Below are 12734 nucleotides of genomic sequence, written 5' to 3'. Positions count from 1 at the left end.
CTATTTTCGATGTAAAACAGAGCGCTCGATTAAATTTCACTATAACATAAATTTTCGTTAAATGAATGATAAATTTAAATCAATTGCATCACATTGCATGTTTAGGATAACACTCTACGATTTATGTGTACATTTTCGCACATCAAACGAAACCAAATTGAGTGTTAGAATTTTCCACTAAAATAAATTTTTACGAGAGAAAGTTTATGTCTTCACACAAAATGTATTGACCTAAAGCCTTATCCCGGCAAAGCGCACAACAATATTTTGATATTCCAAAAATCGAGCAATAAATCATATTCACTCTGCGAACATAAAATGCATTTTTTTAAATGCTGTTGCCATTTCAAAAAAAAAAAAACAATCGCCAACAACCCAATAAACACGCAATAATTCTTTCTCGAACAACCGAAAACGGAAAATTATTTATTCTAAAAGGTAAAGGCAGAAAACATTGTGCCGCAACGAGATATATATAGGAAACACTATCGCGTACAAACTGCCGTGTTAATAAACGAAATGATCGCGAACGCAAGTGAAGTGAATTCGAAGACTTTTATTTTCTTGGTTGTTGTTTCTTTTTAATGTTTCTCTACTCCGATTTTATTATTTTTGTGTTATGTTTCTTAGTCGAGTTAACTTGTTGAACTAAAAGTCGCTAAACGTGATGCGATGCTGCTTGGTCGGGCATATAACAATTTATATATATCGCGTTTGATTAGTCAAAGAACCGGTATGTATAAAAATGTGCTCGATGCCATTTTCTGCGAGAAAATAAATTCATTTTGCAGATAATTTTTTGAAGACACTTCCGAATGTGCACGGTGTTTTTAACGTTTTTTTTTCATTTTTCTTTGTTAGTAGATCTAGACGATAAGAACGAACTAATCGCATTCTGGTTCTGTTAAAGAACGGAATATTTGGGATTCTTTTAACATTAACCTTTCTGTAAGTAAATATAGTCGTATAGGCGCAATCAGTGATCGCTTAACCCAAGTATAGAGTTGTAACAATTAAATCTGTTATTTCTGTTGTTCAAAGTAGAGAAGAATGGAGAAGAATTACAGCATGCTTTCTCCTCTCTCTATTCTTTACTATACCAAAATTACTATAAGAATGTTTCAGTCAAGTACGTCGCCATGCCAAAATTGGTACATGATACATGATTACTTTGTAGGTCTTCATTAACCGTAACTTATTGCTTATTTTTGTCGTTGCTGTTGCTAACAAATGGTCACGATCACTGATCAGCCGTATCTAATGACGGTAGCACTGGCTAATTGGTAAGAGTGTGGTTTTCCTGTAAAATGCACTCTAACTCGGATCTCGGTGTCATAAACTTTCAGACCATTTGCTTTGATCCGCTACAATGAATGATTCCATTTTACAGTTCTAGTAGCATAAGTAGCTATTGATTGTACATGTTCATAGATATGTACCATATCTGCAATTTTCGCAACAAGTGACGAAAAGCAGGACCTTTCGTTGCCTCTATTGCAAAAAAAAACGTTGTATACAACTCGGTGATAAATGGTTTTATAGGCACTAGATGTGTAGATCGTCACTCGAGACCGCAGTACACATCGTTTTCCCCGGTTGTATAAATAACTATTTTGCAATTCTCTGCCATCAAAAACGTTTTATTGTTACTATGTAGTCCTAAACCAAACTTGCTTCAGTGTCTTGCACGTATTTATACGATTTTCCGACTCCTACACGCTCGTACGTTTAACTATTAAACTCAGGAATTAAGTTTGTATTTGTAATTAGTTTAAAGGAGTCAGAGGCTTGATAATGGTCGTATATAGACCGAAACGTTGCCAATAAAAATATTTGGTGTGATTTAAAAGGTGTTGTCTTTTAAACAAATTATTCTTCAAAGTAGATTAAACTCGAAGTAAAGTTGTATGAGTGAACCTAGCTAAAAAACAGCTGAAGCAAATTGCATTACTTTGATTGGGGTTAACTGTAAAAAAGAGTTGAAGTAACAAAATGTTTGCTTCGCTCAGACTAACTTTTGTGTGTTTTCTTTACCAATACCAATTAAGTGATTCTTCCAAACTTAAAATCCAAACAAATTGTGTTTCCCAATTATTTTTTAATTAACAATAGTTTATTTATACATTTAATTAAATCCTATTAAATGTGAACACCCAAACCGAAAACCGCCGCGGCTTACCTCTTAAGCCTTTCAGTTGAATAAATGTTTGGACTTCATATGTATGTATATATACCCACGAGAACATTGAGGAAGAGATACACCATCTAACCTATCTGCATTTTATAATTGTGTGTATAGAATAGAACACTGTGTGTACATACAGGAGCTTCGTGGAGATAAGTTCCACCGTTACCAATGTAACCACTGTAAAATACTTGTGACTATTACATAACGTTAGCTATGCATAGATTTTCGTTTTCATATGCAGCGCATTTTTTTAACCTTTCGTAGACGGCGGCAAACATATGACTAGTCTGAAATATTGGGACTTCTTAGGATCTGAGCGTTTTCATCCGATTGATGTGAGAAATATATTTTTTCATTTATTTAGGAGCATACTTTTAGCTAGTTAGGACTTAAGACGATACATCATAGGTTGTTTTTTGTCGTTGCTAACGATAGGAGTTGATAAAGCCGCCCGTGAAAGGTTCAAGTGTACTTGTGAATCATTAAATTGCAGCGGACCTGTTACGTTCAGTGGAAGATCAAAATGCGGGAATAATAAAGATAATTCCTTTGTATTTAGATTTCAATTTTTATTTCATATGGAAGAGAGAAGAAGAAGAATCAACGTGCATATTTGTTTCTTTTATGAATGTGCTGCCACGCGATTTTCATTCGTATAAATTTCTAAGTTTTTTTTTCTCCTCTCCACATTTTGCTATTTTGTACTGACATTACAAAGAATATTATTATTTGAATGGATGTTTTGAAAACGGAGAATAATTGTTAATTTTGTCGTGGAAGTTGTGACTGCAAGCCATCCGTTTTGTTACAACAATAAATTTGTGGTTTTTTTCATAATTCAGTTTCAGATTTATAGAAAATGATACGACGCGGAAAGAGTTGCTCTTCAACAGCTTTATTTTATGGCAATAAAGGGTCATATTTCTTCATTCGTATTTCAAACATTTAAATACAACGTAAGTCATCAACTGAAACAGAAATTTCAAACAAACAAATTCATTAATAACATTAATTGACTTTCGACATTAATTTCCATGAAAAATAGCAACATAAAATGAGGTATGGATTGTTCTAGTGATTGAACTAGCAAAACATTCAGCTTTCTACTTTAATTTAGGCATTTTTTTTGAATTCAAAACCACCGAAAATACAGGATCCGCTCCAATTTTTTCGTTTCAACATGTTGTTTTCGTTGACAAATTCTAGAAATAATTCCCGATCCGTCGGTGCTACTTCGATACAACTGACCAGGACAGTATGCAAACGATTGAATTTCTCGATAATGTAGACCAAATCATCTGTGAACTTATTTTTATATAAAGCAATTTGAAGGGCTTTCAGTTTCATCAAACTGTTAATCATATGAATAAAGTCATCGTCTTTTAGATCGACTGGGTGGTGTCCTATCGATAAATATTCGATACGTTCAAAACGGACAACGAAATTAGCCAGTAGTTTCACGTCTTGAATGAACGAGTGGACAATTATTTCGAGATGATTTAGTTCATCAGCCGTAATATTCAATTGTGTCAACTGATTCGTGTTGGATGTTTCAATTACCAGCGTTTTCAATTCATTGAATGCTACTTGACATGTTGGTATACGGAACAAAGACAGTTCTATTATGTTCAACTTAAGGTAGCATAATTGCATCAACGAATTAGTAATGAAAAGCAATAAATCGAAATCTATTTGAATCAAAAAGTGATAAGGCTTCCTGTCCTGTTCAAAAATTGTATTCTCTTTGTCATGACAAAGAGACAGGCGCTTCAAGTTCGGCACCAAAGCCAGTATTTGTTTCAAATTTAAATTACCTATTGTATAGTGAAGAACATTGTCAGCTAAAACGTTAGGGTTCATGCGAGAGCATTCACACAAACACTTGTTTTTCAACGAAAGCTCTATCAAATTCGGATTTTCTTGTCGGATGAATCTAACATCGGACAGCTGAGTTTCATTCAGCGATAAACATTTCAAATTAGGAAACCATTTGGAAAGTTCAATAAACGTTGGACCCAGCCAACCATTATCAAATTTCAATTTCGTCACATTCTGAAAGGGTTCACTAATGTTCTCGAAAGCACTAATATCCGCATTGATCAATCCAATTTCAGATAACGCCGATCCATATTCCATGACGACTTGCTCAATATTAGCGTTGCAGCGTTGGTAATTGATATCGTAATATAGCCGCACCTTCGATATTAGTGTACCAAAATAATGGAAAACGATCTTTTCGAACAAAATGCAATCCGGATTGTTCGTAACGTTATTATTGGAGTAGTCAAGTTGCAGGAAACGATCTCGTATACATGCTTCATATGGATGCGTTGTGACCTTAGTTTCAGCTGTGAATGCCCGGTCTAGATTCTTGTGATTAGTGAGATTGGCCATCGACAAAAGGATTAAGTCACTGATGTTTAAGTACTGAAACAACTCGTTTAAGCAATTTACATTTAAATTGCTCAGCCTCAGCGGGATCGAAAGTTTCTTATTTTGGCATTGAATCCTGTGCTTATTGTCATCCATCTTGATCTAGAAATGTTTTGGATTTTTGTCAAACATTTAGTAAAATTTGGGTACAGCAAATAAGTTTACATTTTTACGTATCAAACGTTACGCAAACAACACTTAATCCACTTGGAAGGAAATTGAACTAATCTTCCATTTATTTTCAACGCATTGAAATATTTGCAGAAATATTTCGTCCAATGCAATATAAAAATGGTATCAGAACTATCAGAATGACTTGACAGCGAGCTGCTGTTCAAACGTTGGTGGGTACAGAACGTATTCATTTCTTATAAAATTTCTGCAGAGAGGAAAGGGCTGTCCAAAATTTTGCTTAATACTCACCGCGATCTATGTTGTAGACAAACCAAGGTAGATACAGTGTGGACATTTCCTTCTACATAATATTTACCTTGGTTGTGGCAATATGCATTAATTATCACGGGGTATTGAAGTATTGACCAATTCGACACAGAACGTTATTCTAAGCAAAAAATTGTTCTACAGTATGCCTCTAAAATGCACAGCTTTTCTTATAAAATTAATTTTGTTTACAAAGTACGACCCTAAACTGACCCAATTTTGTCAGCCGCCGAAAATGTGCCGTAGGCCGTTTCCGATCTCGATGAAAATAAGTATGAGTAAGGTGCTCTGCAGCAAGAACTAAATGGGTATCGACAATTCTGATCAAAAGAATTTCTAAAAACAGTGTAAAATCAAAAATATGGGACCGCCATTTTGTAATTTTCTTATGGGCGGCTGTATGTTTCGACGTTTAGACGAACTTATAAAAAGATCAGTGCATTTTAGAGACATACCGTTGAACAATTGTTTGTTTAGAATAATGTTTTACGTCGATTAAAAATGACTTATAAACACTTCAATCCCCCATTGTACTTTTTTGTGTGAAGTTTACCGATTGGGAGGATCAGGTGAGATCAGTGTACACACAGGAAGCCAATTCCAGCTTTTGTTCCGTAGACAAGTGAGACATCGCTTAGTGTAACCGTGTCAATAAAATAAGCCTTTTACGTTGATAGAAAAATATGGACCTCGGTTTCAATCTTTTAAGTGTTAATTCCTATTCGATCGAATCTATTTTTGGAATTAAAATTTAATTCCTCCAGGAATTACATTCATTAAACCCTAAATCATTAGGTCCTACAAGGATTACATTTTAATCTTTCCTTAGTACAAAATCCAAAAATTTGCAAAAGAGGTGACATGTGTTATTATTAGTAGGGCAAGTTTTGTTTAGAAATTAGAAACATTTTTTTATTTACCTGATAAGACTCTTTACACTGAGCTTCTACTTTATTATCAGAAAAGTTTTGGATTTTTATCAATAGTCTTGAAAGATGAAAATATAATCTTTTTCTAGACCGAATGATTTAAGGCTTAAAAGCAATTCCTAATTGACACTAAAAAATGTTAAAATTTTGCAAACGTGAAGTCATGTCTGACACTATTGTCATTTTAATCTCTAGCGGGGATTACAATGTAATACCAGAAAAATTACTTGCTGGAAGTAATCCCTACCGAGATTACAATTTTGATTACATATTTTATCTGTATACTAACAACAAACATGTTCGTATAATTAGCAAGTCTCTCACTTCTAAGTTCGGTAATCGATATTGCTAATTTCGTGTGCTTTTCACGCAACTTTATGTAAACTTTTTCCTATTCCATCGCACGCTATATTTGTGAAGACAAAAATAGTGTACGACCTTTCTAACACAAATTGACTATTACCTTCAATAACCGTCTTCTTCCAAACGTATGTTGCGTTACAAGTTGAAGTTTGAAAGTTAACTGATTTTAATTGTTTCCTGTTACCTACTTAATATTTTGTACCCTTTACTTCCCACCATCCGACCTAATTTAATTGCACCTTATACTTCCTACTGTATATTCGATTCTCCAAACTCTTAAACAAAATAATCGAATCTCTTCCAGAAAATGGTATAGAAATGAAATACACTTGTCACACATTGTGATAGATTTGTCTAACCGAAAAACGTGACATGATTTTATGATAACCAAGGGGTGTGTGCATCGTAATGTTTAAATCGTACAGATGTTGGAAGTTCAAGAATGTATATATATTGTAATACAACACGGTAAACTAAAATAACAACATAGCAATCAACAGCAAAAGATATTTTGTTGGAATATATTGTTGTATATGAGTTGGTTGTTTAATAAAATGTTTATTGTATGGTTATATCATGGATTTGAAGTAAAAGACTCGGCATAAAAGCAATCCCAAAAATAGAATTATGGTGTTGTTTATAAATACGATATTATGTGTGGTTTTGAGTATTGATTTATTTCTTGAATTCGTTCTGAAGCCCATATATGTCTGCATATACCGTATACGGAGGGATAAGTATGTCTATTCGTCTATCACTATTCACCAGCGTACAGACAGTATCGATAGCATGGTGGATATTTCATAAAAATTGTACATACATATATTCACAAAAAACGTACAACTAAATGTTATAGCACAAATGTATTGAATTAATCGTGTGCCGTCGAACTGAAGACGTGTCGAGGTTCTTGAAAGTGAATTTTTCAGCAATAATATTGAGAAAGTGAATTTTATTTTGAAAAAAAAAATAGAGAGAATATATCAAGAATTGCAGGTATTTAATTCTTCTCGTGTTTACGTGATATGGAAAGAAAATAGTTTTTAGGAGAGGAAACAAAATCGATGTTTATTTCAGTCGGTGTTGCATTGTTTGTACTTGGTGGGTGTTGCATTTATTTGTACACAGTTTATAAAACAAATAAATCACAGGGACTGCTGAAATTGATAAAACCCAGATGTATACAGCAATTTATTTCAAATGAACTCGGTGACTGTCGACCTCTCATGTTCTCCTTTATTACAAATACCACGAGAGATTGTTGCTGGCGTAAGAGTTTGTTTTGTTTAGTTGTAACTTTATAGAAAGATTTTTCGGTAGTGTTAATAGTCAACAATGAAAATAAATAAATTATATGACGGAGGACGTTCCTCCGAGAAAATATTAACTTTTGGCTGTTCAAGATATTTTACAGAACGGCTAGTCATCTGGTAGCGACAACGACAAAAAATTTCAGCACTGATCAACAGCTAGTATTGCCATTATGCATATAATCAAACACACATCACACATCAAAATGTATGTTGATTCAACATTGTTGAATGAAGTAGTAGATTTTATACGTTGTAAGAGAAAATAATCAAAACAAAATTAAGAATGAGAGTTAACAGCTTCATCGCTATACATAGTATACACCTGTCGTTTCTTAAAAGGTTGAACCCTCATTAAGCAAAAACTTTTATTGATTTTCTTTTTAAAATATTTTTTCCTGATTTCCTTTACTATTAAATGGTAATGACACCGACCGACTGGTATGACGTGCAAATAAACTGTGAAATTTTATGAATTTTCGTTATCATTAAGATTCATTAATTAAAATTTAATTATCTTGTAGTGCACTATACCGTCCGAAACCACTTAAAGTGAGGAAGACCACCTAATGCGCATCGTATGTATAGTAATATATGTAGACATTTAATACAACACAGCGCGTTAAACTACTATACCATTTCGTCATTTTATAATGCAAACAATTTATTCCTATGGTAAATTCGAATTGGTAAAAAAGTGGAAAATGTTTCCAAATCGCATTTCATCTTCCAAGTATTTTCGAAATGTCATTAGTCATTAATTTAATTACAAGTTGAAGAAATGACTACAAAAAGATATTTTATCCAGTAGCTGACTGTAGCATTTAAAGTACAAAAATTCGTTGTATATTTTCAACCCAATTAAATAGATCTCATCAGACTCATGACTTGCACTTTTCGTACACCATCCAGTCGAATGTTTATGTTCAAAATTAAATTTTGAGAATTTTTTTTATTTCAGAATTTACGTTACAAGATGGAAAGATTAAAGAAGACGAATCCAATAATTTGTTTTCGATTTTTTTTTTATTGATAGACCGAAGATTGAATATAATAGGCATTGCTTCTTGTTCTCTTCGTCTTCATTTTTTTTTGTGCTGAGGTAAATGGGTGTTGATATAAAGTTATCAATCATCGTTTGGACTGTACAGTTGAATACTTTAATATAATGAACAACAAAAAGGAAAACAATCACATGCTGATAAATTAGACATTATTGACAGTAAAGTGAAGACTAACTGTAGTCGGAGTCTTGCAAATAGTAATCGTGTCTCTATGTATCTAGAAATGACGTCATAACAATTTTAGTAAGCGGAGTAATCAGATGCTTTCTACAGCCAGACAGCAAAATATAGAAAATGTCTATTGGTCTTACTGTATCGATTCGTCATTCTGTTTGCCTGTGTGAGCGATAAGCAAGAAAATGTGATCGATACACTTGACAATTTTATAGCAACTGATTTGATGGTCACATTTTAACTTTTAATCATGTGACACATAATTGAATCGTCTATCCACTCTATCAGTACTGGCTAGCAAAGAGCCCACCAAATCAAAAATGCAAAAAATTTGGAAAAGCCCAATAAATTGAAACTTTCTTTCAAAAATTGAATAAGCCCATTCTGCGATACCCGGTCGCCCCTAATGGCTAGTCTGAGACTGAACTCAATGATAATAATATTTGAATTTATGAAACTATTATCAGTCTCTCAAACACAATCGTGATGGTTGGCTCAAGTTTTCCACTTTTCAATTTAAGATTAACAAAACACTTATGCTCACCAAACACCAAATGAATTTATTTTCTCTCTTACAATTTCTTGAATTTTATTACTCTGGATTGTCTTCGGCATTAATAATTGCAGCGAAACTGAACGGCTGGAATTTGTATCCAAGGCCTTCGAAGAACTTGCTCATGAACTCGACCCTAATGGGAAGAAAACGGTTTCTGTTCAAGAATATCAATAAAATTATACAAATTCTTGATGTCTTACCAATGCAACCGAAGGGTGTGCAAGAAAGCGGATAGGCCTTCCATCATAACCAAGATGGCTAATGTGAAAAATGCCCAAATGCCGAACACGAAGTATATGAGAACTCCTCCATATAATTCAGAAATTATAAAGCCCTGCGTAAGGACCTGATTCCACAGTACTTCGGATAGCTCTGCGAATTGATACTGTGTCAATTACGAACGGTGAATAATATACATGTTTTACTTACGAGCATGAGCCAAGGACAAGGCCCATAAACGGAGGTATGACGCTGTATGCGAAATGGTACTGAGTACATACTCGATGGTGTGAATTGCAGCTAAAATAAAAACTTCGCCCATTGGCTCATCGCCATGGCCATGCGCATCTGCTGCTGGTTTGGGTGCAGGCTGTTCAACAACCTTCGAAGGTCCTTCTTGCGATGTAATTTCTGAGGCATCCAAAGTGATAGCCTCATTTACGTAACCGCCATGAGTCTGTAAAATTAATTGGATTTTAAAAGTTATTTATTCAAATTCTAACACACATCGACAACATTTAGTTAGTTACGACTCATAGAACAACTCGACGAACAGACACATCTTTACAATATTTAAAGTAAATAAATTATTTGAAAAATTATCCTCAAAATCCTATGGCTAGAAGAATTGAAGTGAATAAAAAAGTCTGTTGCCGTCATGTGTTGATGACGTATATAGTCACATGCTGAATTATCTCGATTTTTCATTTATCACTTGTTGTCTCTTTGAGTTTATTTCATTTACAACACTATTATATATAGTAATAGAGTTGGACACTTACTACTTTCGGTGTGCCTGATCTTTGAATAAGAACATAAATTGGATGTCCCAGTAACATCCATGGAATGCACAGCACTGCAATAAGCACTAGAACCACTTGAAGCATATACTGCCCTTCAAACATAAATTCCTCGCAGCCATCCTGTACTTCAGCGCTGCCAAAAAGCATCATATTTATGAACAGAATCAATACTGACGGCGCACATCCAGGTGTGTATTGTTGTTCAGTCATTTTGCCTCCATAGGCTACCCATTTGAACATCATCATGAAGACCATGTAAGCGAAAAGTAACACCAAGAACAACATCTGCGGCAAGAATTGCAGGATAATGTCGATTTTACGTTTGAAGTGGATCATGTTGAAAATGCTCATGGATACACCAAAAATCATGTGCACAACGCCGAAAATGATCGACAATTTCATCTTGTACGAATTTAGAAAAATGATTTTGTTGGTTCCCAATTGCCATGCAGGATCTAAACCGATTGGGTAGACATAATTTTCCAAAAGGTCATCGGAAGCTGGGTTCAATTCCAATTCGGGATTCTCTACAACTGTTGATACATTATAGGTAATTCTCCACGATGAGCCGAAAATATTCATTGATTTGGAGAAAATGTCGTTGTACACGAAGCCGGTGTAAATGGAGAACAAGCCCATCAACAGAATAATATAACGTCCGCCGAAGAAAATGTTCCAGATTTCACCTCGAATTTTCTTGGCAATCAAATTTTTTTCCCAAATAACCATCCATGCTCCGAACAATGCCATAATGATACCGTGTCCCATGTCTCCAAACATCACAGCGAACAAAAATGGAAAAGTGATAATGGTGTAAAGGGCTGGATTAACTTCACGGTAACTTGAAGTTCCGTAAGCATCGATTAAGTTCTGAAAGCCACTGGTAAACCTATTCGTACGATTGAATGTCGGCGGCATTTTATCCTCCGGTTGGATAACATTTACAAACGATTTAATCGTAGCTCCTGATGCATTAGATTCGTCTACTAAAATTTGCTGCAATCTGTGCAAGTCGTTTTGGGGTACCCAACACTCTCCGATTAAGCATTTCTGCGATGTATCGGTGCTAAACAAATTCAGTGTATAGTACACAGCTTTCATTTTGCGAATCATAATCAACCAATTAGGAAGCTCCTTCGATACGCGAAGTAGAGTCATTTGACGATGATCTTTGGTTTGATTGAGGATCACTGTCATATCTTCCAATCGCGTTCGCACACCCTTCGACATGTCGTTTCTCTCATCAAAATCAATTGGACATGGGAACGTTGAGGCCTTATAGCCAGTACAGACTTTCTGCAAAACGTTTTTCAAATGTTGACCCAAGAAGAATGCAACGAAAACACACTTTGGTGTTGATTGTGACGAAAGTGGATCGGTTAGATCAAAATCAGCGTGTCGGAAAAAGATATTTCCCCTCGACACACGCCACAACATTCTTTCCAAGCCATGAATGCGGCTTCGGTGAACTGTTCCGGCTACGAAATCTAAATTGTGGTGAGAAACGTCTTGTTCGTCCGAAAACAAATTGCCTCTGATTGTATCAGCTACACCATCCTTGTCGTTGAAAAAGGACTCAGTCCTCTGAAGAAACTCTTTCAGTTCGAGCAATTCCAAGTAATTTTCATTTAAATTGACGGAATTCTTCGACAACTCCAAAATTTCACTTTCGATCTTCTCAAATTGAGCCTCAAAATTTATGATGTCTTTCGGCTTAGGCGACAATGGATAGTCAGCCACATCTAACTCAGCCACCGGGAATCTTTTCTTTTTTAATTTCTGACTCAATATAGCGCAATTGACGCTCAAGTTCGTCACATCGACGTAATTCAGTGGTGAATTTCCGTTGGAAAATGTGGACGTCGGGGTTGAGCTGAAATTATACCAAACGTTAGTAAAATAATCGCTAGTCCGGCTGCTATCTTGCAATATACATCTCGAAACTCGACGATACCAGCTTCACCCAACGCAGCAACCGAATTATAAACGGTCTCTGGTTGGATGAATAGTTGGCATAAAGCCATTTCTTCACTTCGAAAGATCGATCCCATAATTGTATGTTACCCAGCAAGGGCTCAATCGACACTGAAGCAATAAATTAATTTTTCTCTAGCGATTATAGTAATTATCGCGAATGGTCAGTAATAAAAATAGATAATCCACACCGAATAAAAACGATACTTTTAATCGACAACTGCATAAGTACATAATGAAAATAGTCACATGCATCGAGTTGGTCAGAACTAAAATCGGT

At 34.9% G+C, this 12734-nt stretch overlaps 1 protein-coding gene and 1 pseudogene across 3 annotated transcripts; both read right to left on the bottom strand.

Annotated features, from left to right (window-relative positions):
- Positions 1-2736: 2736 nt before the first annotated feature.
- LOC119083331 lies at positions 2737-4955 on the bottom strand. Of its 3 annotated transcripts, none has more exons than XM_037193019.1 (2): positions 4787-4955; positions 2737-4723 (listed from the first exon to the last, which is right to left on the bottom strand). In XM_037193019.1, the coding sequence occupies exon 2, from the start codon at positions 4715-4717 to the stop codon at positions 3302-3304; it is 1416 nt and encodes a 471-aa protein (XP_037048914.1). In that variant the 5' UTR covers positions 4718-4723; positions 4787-4955; the 3' UTR covers positions 2737-3301. The 3 variants fall into 3 exon arrangements, with proteins under 3 accessions (XP_037048914.1, XP_037048912.1, XP_037048915.1); XM_037193017.1 differs by having other exon boundaries at positions 4799-4955; XM_037193020.1 differs by having other exon boundaries at positions 2737-4726; positions 4802-4955.
- Positions 4956-9478: 4523 nt separating this feature from the next.
- On the bottom strand, positions 9479-12649 carry LOC119083357 (annotated as a pseudogene).
- Positions 12650-12734: the final 85 nt, after the last annotated feature.

The sequence above is a fragment of the Bradysia coprophila genome, unplaced genomic scaffold (assembly GCF_014529535.1).
Source record: "Bradysia coprophila strain Holo2 unplaced genomic scaffold, BU_Bcop_v1 contig_588, whole genome shotgun sequence".
NCBI classification, from domain to species: domain Eukaryota; kingdom Metazoa; phylum Arthropoda; class Insecta; order Diptera; family Sciaridae; genus Bradysia; species Bradysia coprophila.
Note: the sequence above shows the minus strand (reverse complement) of the source record. Positions and strands in the feature narration are given on the sequence as shown.